Below are 17,700 nucleotides of genomic sequence, written 5' to 3'. Positions count from 1 at the left end.
AGAAGTTATAAATTGACCAATACTCTCTCCATTTTAAAGAATGATTTTTAAAAGTGGGTATCCTTTATTTTCAAAGTAACTGGTGTAGACATCTGAGGTTTGTATTAAATTAGCATACAGATTTCAAACACATCCTAATAAATCCTTTTTTAGTTTGAAGTAGAAGTTCATGGATAGTAGCAATATTATTTTTTTTCTTTTTTTTTTTTCCTTTTTCTTTGTTTCCAGGCCAAAACCCACGTCCTTGATATAGAACAACGACTGCAAGGTGTCATTAAGACTAGAAACAGAATAAAAGGATTACCCTTATCTATTGAAGGACATGTTCATTACCTTATTCAAGAAGCAAGTGATGACAACCTGCTCTGCCAGATGTATATGGGCTGGGCTCCATATATGTGAAATTGTTCACTTTGGAACAACACCATTCACAAGTGATGTAGCTGTAATATTCTTGAGAAGGTATTAACCAAAGATAACTGGTTACTTCTGTTGATTTCTGATTGTAAGCAGCAGAACAGTGTTATGTTCAATCAAAATCTATGTAAAATATACCAAAACGCAAGTATGTTACGAATATACTTGCAGATGTGTAAGGTGTTATGACTTAGGTTTTGTATACATATAGAAGGCAGTACATAGAAACTGCTTAAAAATTAGACTGCGCAAGACTCTGCAAGTTTCTTACTCTGACTATATGAAAAATTTTCACAATGTTGACAGAATGCACTCTAACTACTGTATATATTTGTAAAGATTTTTCTCATTCAGCTTGTAGATTAGAAAATCTGACATTAAAGTTTTATACTGATATGATGTACAGTGGTTCTTTCAACTTTTTCTACTCATAGTTCAGAAGGGCTTTCTAAAAATAATTAGTGTTTCTTTTCAGCAGTAGACCTTGAATTTTGATTTCCTTTGACTTTCTTCCATATGGCCTGGCTATGTGTAGAAGAGCATGTGGGATCTTAAATCTTACTATGAAGAAACTGGTAAAGTGTTACAATGTTCTGAAACTTGTTTCCTTAGCCCTTGCCAGCTGTGCCAAGAAACCCTCCTGAAACAAATGACACAAAGCTGCAAGTTAGAGGACCCCGGCAGTATAGCCGTAACACCAGTGCAGCAGGCAGGGTATAGTACCTGTGACTTTAATATACATTCAGGCTCCTAAGACTTATGGACAGGCCCTCTCTTCCTTCCCTTGTAAAAAATGTGGCCATAGTGAGTGTTTTTCAGACTCCATTTCAGAAAAGCTGTTTTAACATGGACAGGAGTAGACTAGCTAAATATGTTCAGAATGGCGTATGCAAGTAATGCTTGCTTCTCTAGGCATCCAAACTATATAGGGAAGTGAGGGGGTGGAGAAGGAAAAATTATACTCCTGTACCCTACGATAGGATATCATTACAACTTTTATACAGTATTTTTGTTTCTGCTCTTCTGAGAGACAAACAATGCCATTGCAGCGATGCTGTGTCGTGAGATTCAAGTTTTAGTTCAGCTAACTCCAGACGCTTTGGAGAGTAAACTTAAATAATGGGTTTACGACTGGTTATAGTGGTTTTGTTTCTCTGTGGAACTGGGGGGTAGTCTTCTGTAAGCCTTGTGCCTGTCTCATAAAGCTTTTTCCAAGTAAGGTCTTCGGGCCCTACTCTGATCTTTTCTGTGGTGGTGGTGTGTGGGAGTGCTTCACCGGCTTTTCCCTTGTACCACAGCGCGCAGCGACCCTCGCAAGGAACGACTGCACCAGGTACCGCTAAGGGAGTTCCTGCTTCCCGTCACTGCCCTCCTGAGGGCACGGAGGCGCGCGGGGGGCGGGGCTGGCCGGGGCCGGGGCCGGGGCCGCGGGACGCTGCTTCCCGCCTTCAGTCCCAGCGGCGGGTGGAGCTCGCCCAGCCGCCGGATGGGGGAGGAAGCGGGCGGGACGACGGTGATGCCTGAGGGCGGTGGCGCCGCTGGAGGGAGGGAGCCAGCCCCCGCCCCGCCCCGCGCCCGCAGCGCCGCTCTGTCCGCCGCTCTCTATGGTCGGCGCGGAGCGCTCTGGGCGGCGCTCTGTGGCGCGGGCGGCCTGGCTGTCAGTACGGCGCGCCGGAAGGAAGGCGGAGCGCGGCCCGGGGTTGTTTGGGTCCGGCGGGGCTGTGAGGGCGGCGGGTAGCGGTGGCCATGGGGGTCCCCAAGTTCTACCGGTGGATCTCGGAGCGGTACCCCTGCCTCAGCCAGGTGCTGAAGGAGCATCAGGTGAGCTGGGAGCGGAGCGCCGCTGCCCGCCGGGGGCCCGTCCCCGCTCCGCGCCGGGGCGGAGGAGAGGGATCCTGACCGGCCCCTCGGCGGGGCGAGGGAGGGGGCCTGGTCCCCGGCCGGGCTGGCCTGGGCCGGGCTGGCGGGGCCGAGCCGGAGCCGAGAGGCCGGCTCGCCGAGAGACGGGTCGGCGCGGGGCGGGCGGCGGCGCCTGCGGCCGCGCCTGGGCGAGCCCCGCAGCTCCAAGTGGCCGAAAGTCGCGGGCCGGCGGCGTGCGGTCGCTGGGAAACGGGCGAGGCTTTCGGAGCCCCCTGAGAGGAGAGCCTGAACAGCCGACCGGAGGTCGTCGCTGGCGTACGGCGGTGCCGGGAGCCTGCAGCTGGGGGTCAGCGGCGCAGGTGTTTGTCCTGCTCGTTACGTGCGAGGAATGTCTTCAGAGGCACCCGAACCGCAGCCACGCTGTTCTGGAGGAGGTGCCCAGCCCGGAGCGTTTCCCCGCAGCGTGGCGGTGTCCGGCTCCCTACGGCCGGGTTTTTGTTTCCTTTTTCTCTTTTTTCTTTTCTCCTTTCGCTTTTGTTTCCCCGGCGGCCGCCCTCCTCCCCAGCCCGCCCGGAACTCCGCTGTGCTTCCTCGGCACCTGGCGGCCCTTCACCCCCCTCGCGTAGCAGAAGGTCGGAGTTTCCTCGTTATTGGCCCAGGAAAGTTACTGTTGCTGACGACGAATGGCACAGTAATGACAAGGGACAGGTTTTACAGCTCTGCTGCGTTTCCTTGTTGTCACACGCGTCAGATGGTTTGTGTTATTTGCAAAACCGAGAAGTATGTTGAAGTCTGGAAAAGGAAAGCCGCAAATAATACTTTTAACAGTCAGGTAAAAAAGTCTTGTTTTCAGGGAAATCACGTTTGGTACCTGTTCAGACGCAAGCTCTTAACTTTTCATTATCACTTTCTACTGGCGTTATGGATATAGTTTTATGATCTGAATAAGGATGTTCTGAGATTAGTTGGGTGAGGACTGAAGGCAAGTTTGAGTGAATACATTTTTCCTAAACAGCATTTTAAAAGATTAAATAGCTGTTCTATCAATGTATCTAAGATGCCCCGCTCAAGTGGATGTTTGGCTTTTCTAGTTTCAAAGCAGTTTTCAAAGGTTAGGTGTTTGCTTATGATTTGTTGGATTTCACTACACTGTCTTACATTGTCTGTGTAGCAAGCAGCAGCAGTGTATGCTGGCTTTTCAGCTGTTTTGTTAAAAGCCTGGGCTGCTCATGGAAATTGGTGGCAGCTTTAAACTTCTGCTGAAGAACTGTGGCAAGCTGAGGAGTCAGCATGTGTCTGCTGTAACCAGGGGGATAGCAGTGGGGGGGGTGGTACCCATGATGCTTTCTGAAAGAGACTGTTAGAGCTCTTAAGATAAACAGAAAGCACAACTCAACCTTAAGTATGCTAATGTCATTTTCTAGTTAGTCTGTCTAAAGACTAGATGATGTTGTTAGTTTATATGGAATATTTACTCTGTGTAAAAGAGAAAAGAAAATGTCTAGATTGTTTTCTGTGGTATTAAGCTTCAACAGTAGCCATGTATCCCCATTCTTCCTTTTCTCTGCCAGGCCACTTGAATATACACACTGACACAGACTAGCATCTAGATTAGTTTTTCGTTTGGTATTACAGAAAAAACTACCCAGAATAAAAGGCAATTCCTATGTAAAACACATCATTATTTTTAAATAATATAATATCTGTGCTTCTTAAAAGGTCATCTGTTTTCCATATATATGTTGCTTCCATAAAAAAGCTTTAGTTTTCATCTCTTTAGAATGCTGCCTGTGCGGTACCCCACTCTCTTCGTATCTGAAAGTGGTGCCTGCGTGGCTGATGTTTGAGCATGTTGAGAGCAGTTTGGTTACTGAATTTAACTGTACTGAAGATCATTGTGCACAACAGAAGACTAGTTGTCACGGGTGATGGGAGATCCTTCCCGATCCTGCCTCTTGTTTCTTCTCTTCATCATTCCTCCTTCTAAAACAGTTATGTTTCTCTTGCATTTGGGCGATAAATACAAGTCCTTTCAAAATTATGTAAAGATAAGTCAGCAGCAATACTACAGAAAATCAAGAAAAGTTAGCAGTGCCTTTTTCCAGTTGTAACGACAGGAGGATTTTTATGAGCAGTCAGATTGGTGGATTAAAGAATAGATTTGTTTATTTCAAATTGCTCATGTGTATCTTTGGTGTTTTTTGTTACCATAAAGGTAGATAATGGTCCCTTTCCTTCATACCTTCAACGGTGTATGTGCTGTATATGTTGCTTGTGTACATTCGGCAGAGGGGTTTTTCCTTTAAAAGGGAGGTAGACTACTACAGATCAGGTTCTTAGAACAGAGAACTAGACAGAAAAAAAACATGTTTGGAAATCATTGGAAAGAAATTGATGTTATCATTGATAATTCTGCTGCTTTTGCTGGTAATTGCCATGCTCTAGAATCACAGGTGGCTCTTAGCATAGCTAAAGAGGCAGCATGCAGTGGTCATGGTAGGAGTTGGTTAACAGGGGGAGAGCCTTAAAGCTTCTTAAGCTAACTTTGCTTTTGAAATACTGTTGGAAACTGCATACTCAGTTTTGTAGGTTTTGTTTATAGTGCGTCTATGCAAGATTGAATCAGTGAAATGTGTGGGGTTAGGAAAAAAAAAATTATCTCTTCTTGAGAAGTGTGATTAAGTGTGACTTTTATTTGCTTTTTCCTTATACAATGTAGAAGATTGGCCGAGCACAGGGAACAGAAGTCCTGAGGTACCAGAAACAGTCAGGATAGGATAGGAATCTGTTCAGCTGACTTTCTTCACTGGGAAATCATAATAATGGATTGTAAGTGCCGACAAACCCGTAACCAGTCAAGATACTCCTAACCCGTTGGTGTGCAGTAGGTTCCAGGAAGGTCTTCGCACCTCAGCTCCTTTTCTCAGCCATGCCTTGCTTCATCTGTCACCAAATCGGTACTAACTGTGGCTTTTGTAGATTCCAGAATTTGACAACTTATATCTGGACATGAATGGCATTATACATCAGTGTTCACATCCAAATGATGATGATGTTCACTTCAGAATCTCAGAAGATAAGATTTTTGCTGATATTTTTCACTATTTGGAAGTGCTGTTTCGCATTATTAAACCAAGGAAGGTTTTCTTCATGGCAGTTGATGGAGTAGCTCCAAGAGCAAAAATGAATCAGCAGCGTGGGAGACGTTTTAGGTGAGAGTATTTGTTCTTGTTCTGTCTTTAGGATAGTAAACACTTTAAAAAAACCATTTACTTAAGTGTATGCCATGAAAAGTAAAATATATTGTGAGTGGTTGTGCCTTTGACAGAAGCTTTAATTTATAGTTAAATGAGGGTAACTACCTGTAAAATGTTAACACTTGAAATCAGGATTCAAAAAAGGAAAGTTTGCTTGTTACTTAGACTTTTCTTGGTGTATGTGGGATGTGGGGGTGGGAGGCGGGGCTTTTTTCCTATGAAATTTTCTGTGAAATAAATCTGCAGTGGAGCTCTTACAGATCTCTCCAACGGCTTCATAACCTGTGAGAGTCTTTGGTATTTGTGAATGCTAATTCTAGATACACCGTTTTGGTAACTATAATGGAATGTTCTTTGACAGTCATAGAAGAAATGAAGTTTCTAATGAAACTCTGATTTCCTGTTGATACCGGTTAGCAACCTAGCTCAAATACAGAGCTGCAAGTAGATTTCATAGTGTTAAGAATTATGTTAATGTTTTGGGAGACATGGAATACTCTTTGACGACTGCTGTAGGGAAACCAAGCCAGTGGTTAGACAGCACAGGGGTGGTGAGTGAAATGCAACAGAAACAAACTGGGGGAAAGGGACAAGAGAAAATATTTTCAAGCTACTGGGGTTTTTTCTGGTTTTGGTTTTTGGTTTTCTGTGGGTGGGGTTTTTTTAAGGAAAAAAGGAGGTTGTGACAAAGAAGAGATTAAGAAAGTTCTAAACAGAAAGTTGGTGTAGAATTGAGAGAAGGAAAAAAATCTAAGACATTTTCTGCTTCAAAAGTGGTTATCCTTGGCCAAGAAAGGGTAGGGTGATATTTTTTGTTCATTTCTCCATTATTAGTGATGATAAATTGTTAGTTCACTCCTCCTACCCCAGTGGTATTCCAAACTTGCTGCTTTGTTTAACTACATTAACATTATTGTTCTGGGACAGCATTTTCAGATGTTTAGAATCTGAGTATTCCTACCGTTTCAACATTAATTTGCTTTCATTGTGGTTAGCCATTGAAGGATCATCTTGGTAATCTAAATATTAACTGTATCTGAGTAATGACAGTTTATCATCATTACTGGAGGGGGGGAAAAAAAAAAGCTATTTTTAAGCCTTCCTATTGTATCAGAAACAAGTTCAGACTATTAAGGAGTTAAATGTCCACGTGTGTGTGTGTGTCCCTTTAAACACTCTTCAGAAAATCAACTGTGTATTTTGTCAGTAAAGCTATACTTAGGATATTAACGTTTGAATAAGGTGATTCTTTGTCTACTCACTCTCTCCAACCCTGTTTTGTTCTAGATCAGCAAAAGAGGCAGAGGACAAAATAAAAAAGGCATTAGAAAAGGGAGAAATTCTCCCTACAGAAGCCAGATTTGACTCCAACTGTATTACACCAGGTAAGATAATCTGTTAATTATTTAAATTTAGGTGTTTAGATGTATGTTTTTTCATCTATATTTTGGCACTATTTTCCTATCCTAAAGCATTTTTTTTTTAAATTAGAGGACAGAATCAATAAAGGGTCAAGTAAGTTGGGAACACAAGTTTCAATAACTTTTAGTAGGGTTGGAATACTGTCTCTTTCTAAACATTTTTTAGATTGCTATGGAAAAAATGAAACCTCTTGGGGAAAAAACCCAGCTGTCCCCTTCATCTCTTGCAAAATTTTTGCTTGTTGGGTTTTTTCATTGATACTTTTGATATGTAAATGCAATTTTGAAGGACTAGTGAAAAGCTTTGTGGTTTAACTTAGAGTTCTGTTTTCAGGAACTGAATTCATGGCCAGACTGCATGAGCATCTTAAATATTTTGTAAATATGAAGATTTCCACAGACAAATCCTGGCAAGGAGTAACAGTCTACTTATCAGGCCATGAGGTCATTGTATTTTATTAATATTTTATTTTAAATAAATTTTTATGTTATAGAAAAATACTTACTGATAAATTTTGGGATTTTTTGTGCAGACTCCAGGGGAAGGTGAGCATAAAATTATGGAGTTCATCAGATCAGAAAAAGCAAAGCCCCATCATGATCCAAACACAAGACACTGTCTCTATGGCTTAGATGCTGACTTGGTATGTGCAGTTAAAATAATACAGACAACAAAACTTTATAAAGTGTGTATGTCTTTGTCTTCCTAAGCATATAGGATTCTAAAAGGTTATTAAACAAGCATGTAATTTTGTATTCCTGCAAACTTTTGAATTTGTAATGAAACAACAGCAAAATTTCTTTATGCTCGAATCTTGGGTAACAGTTTAAAAAAAAAAAAACAAAAACGTGAAGTAAGACCTTTCTAATATTTCTTTGTAATAGATTATGCTGGGATTAACAAGTCATGAGGCACACTTTGCGCTCTTAAGAGAAGAAGTCAGATTTGGTGGTAAAAAATCTCAAAGGTGAACTGATTTAACTTTTATTTTATATATGATGAAATTAAATCTAAAATATACTGGGTCACTAAAACGGGGGGGTATTGATTGCATACTAAATTAACAAAATATTAGTGTATTTTTTTGTTAGAAAGTACATGAAATTAGAGAAATCAACTTGTGAAATTGTGCATTTGAATTAGTTTACACAAGAAAATGTATGTTGTCAAGACAGCTGATAAAAAAAATCCTTAGAGCTTTGGTGTGTTGTGCTTTCTTCATATTATGAATGGAGCAGCCCAGGCTGTACTGACATTGTTTCCATAATTGTCTTATGCAGATATTGACTATTTAAAATATATTTACAACTCTGAGATTTTGTGCTTGTAAGTAAATTACTAGAAAATTGCTAAAATAAACTCTCTTAAAGTGGCTGGATGCTCTTTTTCTGGATTTGACCATTTGAACTAACTTGTGGGCTATAATTGTCAGAAAAAGGTGATTAGTTCCAGAACTGTGCATGTACATGGAGCTATTCTGAAGTAATAGAAAAATTAATTTTATAATTTACTGTGGCCAGGTTCCTTCTTTGAAGAACCTTAAGTATATATTTGGTGGATATAGGGAGAAGGTAGGAGAGACAGGGAGAAATACACTTTTTTGATACAAAAAGGATTTTGGATAATACAGTGATAAGTCATAAAAATGTTTAGATAAATGCATCATTTTTGCTAATATACAAATGTTTTTATTGCTAAAGACAATATGATAAACATCAGAAATAAGTATTCTTTTCATAGTCTTCCACAGTCAACTTTTCACTGACTCATTCTGTTGATAGTGTTGGCAAGTAACATTGTAATGTTTTTAAAAGACCTTAAGTCTAACAAAAGAAAAATGTCATTTTTCCCTTTTTAAAAAATAAAATAATATAAAACAAAAGTGTGATGGCCTTTTGAGGGATTAATTAAATAAAATATGAAATCAAAAGGCAAGGTGTCTTTTTTTTTTTTTTTTTTTTTTATTCCCCTCAAGCATTGTTCCATATTTGGCTCCTTTTGTAATTTCTGGATAATACTGCTCATTACAAGAATTTACTTCTGGAAGTTACAGGATCTGTCTTCTGTCAATATTGTCACTTTTATGAGTACGTACAGTTGGAAATTTAAAAATACTAAAAATACCTACAAACTATTATCTGTCAGCAGTTTCTTGATTGAGAGAAATTATTTGTTTAATCAAGATTTTCAAGTCCAGTGCAATGAAGAATAAGGGGCAAAATGTCTCCAGAGTCTTAGAGCATCAACCTGTATTTGCCAATATGAAAATTACGTTTAAAAAGAGACAGAATTGGGTCTGAAGTTCTGTGCAGTCAGGTGTAGCTCAGAGTTCGTCTTAGTAGTCTTCGTATAAGCTTGTGTATCACTCACATCTTCCTCAGAGGATTTTGGCCAATATCTGCTGTGCATGTGCGAATACACAGGTGTTTATGCTGGTTTGTCATTGGAGGTAGTCCTAGCTAGTTACAGTCTCTACAAGGTGAAATAGTCCTTTACAAATTTAAAATACAGTAGTCTTTAGCTCATTAATCTTTTGGTGTATCTATTAACTGATTTTGACCTAATCTTGGCTTAGGTATTAAGTAATTTTAGTGAAGAGAGGAAAAGAAGGCAGAATATATGTTGACTAATTTATGCCATAAACAAACAGTAGGTTTGCTGTTGTGTTTTTTTGTTTGGTTTTTTTTTCTGGTGCTGTGTTGAAGCTACTAGATAATACATATGGAGCATATTTTCAAGTTGCGCGTATTCTTTTCTTACCAGAAGCATTTCAAATGACTGCAAATGTAACTCAGCCAGTTTAGACATGAATGTGTGTACTCTGTGTGTAGTCAGAGTAGTTCTAAAATACCTTAAAATTTATTGGGTTTGGTGTGGTTAGGTTAGGTTGTCCCTTTTTTGGACAATGGGATAATTTCTTAGGAAATAGTTAATGCAACATGGAACTCCACAAAGCTACCCTGCTTTCTCTAACCTAGCTATTTTCCGTAAGTTCAGGCATATCTTCTGTTTAGAAGGTTCTACTGCATAATTTTATAGGCTCAAACCAGATGAATCCTAAAATAGATTCAAAGGAATGTTTATATATTATTTCTTCTGCAAAAATATAATCCTAGTAAGGTTACTTGGTTTTAGGTAACCTTGGACTTATTATAAATAATTAACTTAATGTTTTAAATAATTTACAGAGCATGTGCACCAGAGGAAACCACGTTTCATTTACTGCACTTATCACTGATGAGAGAATATATTGATTATGAATTTTCACCAGTAAAAGTAAGTTCTAATGGAGCTGTGATTGAAAAAAATGTGTGAGGTCTTTTTATGCAAACACAATAATAAAAATTATACTCCTGTGGTTTTTTGCTTTTTTTCCTTTTGTTTTCCCCCAGGACAAGATTTCCTTTGAATATGATATTGAAAGGATAATAGATGATTGGATCTTAATGGGTTTCCTTGTAGGAAATGATTTTATTCCTCATCTACCTCATTTACACATCAATCATGATGCACTGCCGCTACTTTATAGAACGTACATGGCTATCTTGCCAGAACTGGGAGGTAGGAACACTAAGTTCAGTTGTGGAAAGTAGAAACATTAATATTCCTGCATTAATATTTGTTGACCTTTTTAGCCATGGTAGAATGTTTAGCATTTATTACACTTTCTTTAGACAGCCAGCAAGATTGCATGCTATTATATGTGGGGCATTTAAATTGAAATTCTAAAATTGTTATATAGTTAATTTAAAAAAACATACTCTATCTTTCCAATAGGTTACATAAATGAAAATGGGCATCTGAATTTAAAACGCTTTGAGAAATATCTCACAAGACTGTCAGATGTAAGTGACTTCAAAATTGCTCTGTATAGAATGGTATAGTCTATTGAATATAACCTCAATATAGTGCCCTAAAATACATCATGCTGTAGTTTTAATGAACTGTTAAATGGCTGTGTTTTACAAGTGGTTCAGTCAGCTGATTTATCATTTAACTGATGGGATCCAATCCATTTTTGTCTGATATTATCATAACATAAGAGGAAAAAGATTGAATCATTTGATCTATGCTTTAGCCAGCGACTTTTAGTACTGCAAGTCAAATGAGAGTTCACCAGTAGAATCATGGTTCTCAGTTTTCATTGAATAATGAGCGGCAGTACTGGCTGGGCAAAGTGTGCTGCAGGCAGCAATATTCTTTGCTTCCCCTGCTGGTCTGTTTCTTGTGGGGTAAGCTATGTCTGAAGATCTTGGAAAGCAGTATCTTTTACAAGTTTTTTATGAAGATCGCTGGTAAAGAGCAATGAAGCATTATTATCTCTCAGAGGCAGGCATCACCATTCTTCATGAACTAACTGGCATACAGGAGGCAGTCCTGTTAAGTGCCACTGCAGTAATGCATCCTAGAGATGAGAAAAGGTATAGGCCATATAGAAATGAAAAGATCTCAGCCTTCTGCTGAACTTGGAAAGAGGAAGTTCATCTGTTCCTGCTTCAGCCTTGTCTTCTGATTCTTGGGGAGAACTATGAAAATGTTGGGTGTGTGGCACAAGACTGTATTACTATATACGTCTACTACGTCTAGAGTTGTTAGTGAAGTGTGGAAGTTTTCTAACTCTTTTTGTTACCCATTGCTGCCTTACTGAAAGAAAACAAAATATGCCTTGGGTTTATGTTATATATTGCTAAGAAAAAAGATTTCTTTTAATATTAATCTGTTAGTTTAGTTGTAGCTCTAGGGCAAAATGTTTATGTACTAAATGACTCTAGATGTAATCTAATGCACGTACTAAAAAGAGTTAATTTAGCACTCTAAATCTGGCATCTCTCAAATATTTCTAAACTTATTTTAATCTTTCTGCACAGTTTGATCGTGAACACTTCAGTGAAGTCTTTGTAGACCTAAAATGGTTTGAAAGTAAAGTAGGCAATAAATACCTCAATGAGGCAGCTGGTATTGCAGCAGAGGAAGCCAGAAAAAATAAACAAAAGAAACAAAAGGTTAGTGTTTTATATGCGCAGTTTTGGAATAAGAATGTTACTTTTTGAAAATCAATAATTTAATCTTAGACAAATTAAATGGCATAAACTTCTGTTTTGAGATTTTTTGAGATCAGAAAAGATAGTTAAATGTAACATTTGAGGAACTGCCTGTATGCATTGCTGGGTGTGAGTGATGAAATCGTTAAGTCAAGGTCAGGTTCTCATGATTTTTGAAATCTTGCAAACCTGTAACTTAATGCTTTATGTCAATTTATCTGTTCCTCAACAGCAGCAAAACTTACTTCTGGGTGAGTTACTGTCAAACTTGCTATGCTTTATAATTTTACTTCTCAATGCATAGGCTGCTGGAAGTTTTATATATTTCAGATAGACTGATAGATCATTCATGCATATCTTGGTATTGGCTGACTATTTGACAATGAATAGATAAATGGCAAATTCATTGGTGTGAGCTATCTCAGATTGGTTATTACACTTGCAATTCTAGATATACCTAATTAATAAGGAACAGCACCTTTCTCTGTATCTTGACTCTGCCCTGCTGTCATGTTCCCTACCACCACCTCCATTGGCTATCCTTCAATACATGCCTTCAGCAGAGTGTAGAGTAGCAGCAGGAAATTCCTTCAAGTTTAATCTGTCACTGTATATTGTTATCCTGTTCTTTAGTGCAGTTCGTGGTTTGTAAGAGCAAGATGTTAGCTCTTCCTTTAATAAGGTATGCTTTATTTGTGGTTGTTTTCTTATTTGCCACAGAAGTTTGGAGCAGCTGTATAGTATTAGCTAGCCATCTTGACTGATCCTTTGAATGGCAGTGACAGTCAGGAGCTTGCATATCTCAGGTACAGGGGAAGAGGGCCAACTTAATGATTCTGCTTATTGAAAGCTACTCAATGCTGTACACAAAAGATGGTGTGTGGTGTGAGAATGAAGTAAACGTTTGGCTTGTTTGACTCTCTAAAACACAATTTCTTGTATACTTACTTCCCACAAAAGTAATTTGAACTTTAAAAATTTACTGATGAAAAGTTTGACTGTGTACTGGTGCTGTAGCACAATGTATGATGTAGGTAAAAATGCTTAAACATGTACTGCGCAGTTTTGGAAGTAGTTGTATTTTGGAAAGCAAATATTCAGGTATTTTTTTTAAAGGTAGTTGAGATTTTATTTGAGACTGCTCCTTTGTTTGATCTGTATGGAAAAAATAATTTTCCCTAGGCAATTACAAGAGAAGGAAATGTAGTGGGTTTTATACTAAATAATAATAATCTTGATACATCTTGATTATAGCATTTTGAGTTGCAGATTATATGGTTGTGCATGAGGTATGTGCGTATTATTCTGTATTTTTACTTCATCTCAAATATTAATTTAATAGGCTCAGGAAAATTCTATGTGTTTGGCTGCTTTAGAGAAAAACGAAGGTGAAGTGACCCCTAAAAGTAAGTACAAATAATTTTTCCATATACATATAACAAAAAAACCTCGTTAATTTGTGTATAGATTTGGAAGATCTGTAAGAATGTCATGTCAGAGATGACCTTAATCTAAATGAAAGAGTTATGTAGTCAGCTATCGGCGAATGGAACTGCACATCGCTGGCTTATGGTGAGAGGGAGTGGGGCTAAAGCTTTTGAAGTGCTTCTTACCTGACCAGTATTTCCATGATGAATTAAAGGGATGAATGAGCAAATCTTAAACAACATTATGGTTTTGATAAGTGTATGCCTAGGTATTTTGTTACACAGGTGCGGACAAATGAACAGATTTTTATATGGCTTTGGGATTTTTGGTTGTGTTGATTATGTTTTTAAACTCATTCCACTTGTAGGAAATGTCTTTTGCTCATGTTTTGAAATTTAATGTCAAAAACATATAAATATTACTCCATGATATAAGATGATGTTGCTGGAAAAAGATTAAATTTTATAATTTATTTTAAAATTTTCTTAAATTATTTTCTGATGGCTTATATTCTCTTCTCTGTTCTTGTAATTGGACTACAAAATGGGTTGCCTGTCTTTAAAGGAAAAAAAGTTCTAGCTTTTCTCTGGGTAAAGATTTTGTTTGATTGTTTCATGTTACTTTCAGTGCAAGGAAGGTATGAGCACCTGTAACTGTGAATTGAGGAATAAAGTTAAGGCATTAAGTCAAAACTGAATGTCTTTAAACCTTATTGTAGCAGAGAAGTGAATGTTAATTTTTTTTTTTTTTTTCCCATGACTGCTTTTTCAGCTGTGTTGGAAGATGAACCAGAAGATGATGATCTCTTTGAAACTGAATTTAGGCAATACAAAAGAACTTACTACATGACTAAAATGGGTGTAGAAGTAGTTTCTGAGTAAGTGTATGCTTTTTTTCTCTTTTTTTTCTTTTTTTCTTTAAACACCAAAGATAAGTCTTTGCATATGTCTAACTCTATGTCTAGAATATTCATCCATGTCAAAAGCAGAGAACACACAGCAGCATACTGCAGTGGTGATGCTTTTGGTTAATGAAAGAAGAGCTGCAAGTCAAGTTTTCTGTAACAAGTATTTGAGGACCAGAGAGAAAAAATCCATTAGTGTTAAATGAATCTAGAAAACCATGGTCTCATTGGGTTCCCAAAATGCTCTGTCTTCATTCCCATGTACAAGGTGCTAAGTAATTTTTATATACCAGTGAAAATGACAAAAAATAATAAGTATCTTTCCTGTTTCTTTTAAGTGACTTCTTGGCTGATCAAGCTGAATGTTATGTTCAGGCAATACAATGGATTTTGCATTATTATTACCACGGAGTTCAATCATGGAGCTGGTAAGAAAAATTGTCAAATGAGAAATTGCTTCAAGATCAAGCGGTGTTTCACCTTACATGCTGTGAACGTTTAATGTAGTTCTCTTTGTTTCTGATCTGTGAACGCTGCTGTGCTATAATTAAGTGAAGTAACTTAAGAGGGCTTTTTTCTCTGCAGGTATTATCCTTATCATTATGCACCTTATCTGTCAGATATTCATAACATCAGTGAACTCAAAATCAAATTTGAACTGGGAAAACCTTTCATGCCATTTGAACAGCTTCTTGCTGTACTTCCAGCAGCTAGCAAAGATCTCCTACCTAAATGCTACCAGGTGGGATTTAGAATTAAGTTGCATTTATCTATTGCTTATTGGTTGTCTGCTTTATTCTGAAGTGATTCTTTTCTTAACATTTTTGCATGTCCTCTTAGTTATGTTCTAACTCAGAATTTTAGGTGTGTGGTTAAATACTTCTTACTGTTCTTAGTACATTGTAAAGTTAGTAATAAATACAAAATTTTGCATTTGCTAAGCAATTTCAGACTAGGACAGTTAAATGATAAATGTTGAATTCCTGTTCAGCCTTGAAATTGGTTTTAATACCAGCCTTCCTCTCTCTCTTCCTAGAATTAGTGCTAAATTGTCTCTGATATTTTTTAATTCCTCTGTTGTATTTTCCTAGCATTTGATGATTAGTCAAGACTCTCCTATTATAGAATATTATCCACCAGATTTTAAAACTGACTTAAATGGAAAACAGCAAGAATGGGAAGCTGTAGTATTAATCCCATTTATTGATGAGGTAAGTTCTTTCAACATCTGCTGTCTATAAAGGCTTCATAACAAATCTGCTAAACTTAATTAACAGTTAAACATGCAATTAAATGGAAGTTTAAATTAACACTTGATCAGACCACAGAAAAATATAAATGTTTGCTGCCTGGAGAGTAAGGCTAGATTAAGTTACCACAAAGTTAGCTTCAAGTGGTAGAAGTCCTAAGTAAGGGATGTGGACTTTTTGTTGTTTGTTCATGTTTTTCATCAGCTATTCAAATATTTATTTTCTTTGAGAAAAAAATTCTATTCCTATTTACATACAAAAATACAGAATGTCTGTAGGTAAAATAAAAGAAACACTTGAAAAAAACCCCAGTCTTTTTACAGAACATCTCTTCACATGAACACCAGTAATGGGTAGAAGGCTTCAATAACAAATTAAACAGTAAAACATTAATGGAGAGGAATAAAATAGTAACATTTTTCTTTTGCATATAGGATAACAGTATTATATACATTTTTGTAATATCTTTTATCAGATTAAATTTGAGCACATCAAAGAGTGGATGAAAATAAAAGTGCAGATTAGATGTTAAGATATATACAGGTGGTAGCTTGTGCCTGTCGATTGTTTCCATAGTTCCCAGTGAAAGGTTGACAGGACTTAATCTTTTCACAAAAGACAATAGTTGCTACTTGAATGACCCATAAGTTTTTGAAACTTTTTCAACAGTTAATTTGCAGAATTTTATGGCAACATCTAAAATCTTTTTAATATTTCTTTGTATGTTAAATGTAAAAGGCAAAATATGGCTAGTCTTTGGAAACAGACTTGCAAAAAGGCAATCCTTATTCTCCAAAGCCATTCCATTGTAATTGTCCTATTTTTATCAGAGAGCTGGGACATGAAGAAGGGTGAGGCTGCAATTAGAAAATTAATACATTAACCAGAAAAGTGCGGGTATCTGCTTTCCCAATGAAGATGTTTCCGTGATAATTTTTGTTGCCAGTTTCACATACGCTAATTTCTCTAAAATTTAGAAACGACTGCTGCAGGCCATGGAATCCTGTAATAAGTACCTAAAAGAAGAGGAGAAACGAAGAAATACTCACAGTGCTTGCTTAATGTACTGGTATGACAAAGATGCAGAGTTCCAGTACATGTCACCATGGCCAGAGAAATTCCCTGCAGTAGAAAGATGTCATACGAGGTAACACTGGCATAACTATTTTAGAGTAGACTAGAAGTAGTTAGAATACTTATTAGCATTTTAACCAAAGCTTGTATATGCCACTATATACACCAAAAAATGTAAAATGTTGGATTAGATATTACTTGTTGTAGATGGCACAGTAAAAGTCTTTGTCCCTTTTCTTCAAATGTTACTTTGCAGTAAGATGAACAGATGAACTAATGTTAAGTTGGCAAGAACACCCTAGAGAATTATTAAACTTTGTATGACACAGAGGATGAAAAACTGGTACAAATATCTGGTAATAGTGGTAATTTATCAACACACTAATTCCAGACCATTTGTAAAAAAATGTAAGCGTTTGGATCCAGTGCAGAGAGTTGAACACAAGTGTGTTTTTCAGTTTCCTCTCACTGAAAGTAGCCAGCTTTATTTAACATAGGCTGAGGTTTCAAGATTAAATGGAAACATAACCTCAATAGTAGTCAAACGTAAAGCAAAATAGAGGAGAAATGCGTGTTGCAGGATTACACTCAGTGAAGAATGAATGGTTCTGAAGATGAATGATACCATATGGAACCATTGCTAGTTTAGAATTTGACAATAACAGTGAATTAAAATAGTGAGTTTGGGACACACCGTGGCTTGAAGTTTTGTCTTTTTCTTAATGAGTAGTCTCTTTGCAGCAATAGCATGAGTTTTTTATAGTCCTTTGTACAGATGCCAAGTGGCTTAAGTTAATTGTCACCTTACAGGAAAGTCAAAGGGTTTGTCAATTAATGAGTGTTTGAATGAGTAATGAGAGTTTCTACAGCTGTAGGCCAATCTGTATGAGCAAATGTTGTGCAACTGGTTTTTTTTAGGTATAAAACAATACCTTTGGATGCTTGGCACGTAGAAATAACCCACAATAAGATAACTAAAATCAACAAGAGTGCATTATATTTTTGTGGATTTCCTACTTTAAAGCACATTAAACATAAGGTAAAGG

The 17,700-nt window shown here is 37.6% G+C and overlaps 2 protein-coding genes across 10 annotated transcripts in view; both read left to right on the top strand.

The window, feature by feature from the left end:
- ATR (ATR serine/threonine kinase) overlaps positions 1-816 on the top strand; it is a 43,247-nt gene extending 42,431 nt beyond the window's left edge. The window contains exon 47 of the mRNA XM_069792238.1: positions 229-816. Within this exon, the coding sequence (XP_069648339.1) occupies positions 229-402 (174 nt within the window). The 3' untranslated portion in view covers positions 403-816. The remainder of the gene's footprint in view (positions 1-228) is intronic.
- A 1,242-nt stretch (positions 817-2,058) lies between these two features.
- XRN1 (5'-3' exoribonuclease 1) overlaps positions 2,059-17,700 on the top strand; it is a 46,025-nt gene continuing 30,383 nt past the window's right edge. For all 9 annotated transcript variants that reach the window (XR_011326186.1, XR_011326184.1, XM_069792231.1 and 6 more), the window contains exons 1-17: positions 2,059-2,238; positions 5,257-5,489; positions 6,822-6,919; positions 7,290-7,399; positions 7,489-7,599; positions 7,841-7,923; positions 10,145-10,232; positions 10,349-10,517; positions 10,734-10,801; positions 11,825-11,959; positions 13,341-13,404; positions 14,198-14,303; positions 14,669-14,758; positions 14,916-15,072; positions 15,422-15,541; positions 16,558-16,727; positions 17,573-17,693. Coding sequence is in view for 7 of the 9 variants with exons in the window: in XM_069792231.1 (XP_069648332.1) it covers positions 2,164-2,238; positions 5,257-5,489; positions 6,822-6,919; positions 7,290-7,399; positions 7,489-7,599; positions 7,841-7,923; positions 10,145-10,232; positions 10,349-10,517; positions 10,734-10,801; positions 11,825-11,959; positions 13,341-13,404; positions 14,198-14,303; positions 14,669-14,758; positions 14,916-15,072; positions 15,422-15,541; positions 16,558-16,727; positions 17,573-17,693 (1,998 nt within the window). In the remaining 2 variants the exon portion in view is untranslated. The remainder of the gene's footprint in view (positions 2,239-5,256; positions 5,490-6,821; positions 6,920-7,289; positions 7,400-7,488; positions 7,600-7,840; positions 7,924-10,144; positions 10,233-10,348; positions 10,518-10,733; positions 10,802-11,824; positions 11,960-13,340; positions 13,405-14,197; positions 14,304-14,668; positions 14,759-14,915; positions 15,073-15,421; positions 15,542-16,557; positions 16,728-17,572; positions 17,694-17,700) is intronic.

Source organism: Haliaeetus albicilla, chromosome 9, assembly GCF_947461875.1.
Source record: "Haliaeetus albicilla chromosome 9, bHalAlb1.1, whole genome shotgun sequence".
In the NCBI taxonomy this organism is placed as follows: domain Eukaryota; kingdom Metazoa; phylum Chordata; class Aves; order Accipitriformes; family Accipitridae; genus Haliaeetus; species Haliaeetus albicilla.
Note: the sequence above shows the minus strand (reverse complement) of the source record. Positions and strands in the feature narration are given on the sequence as shown.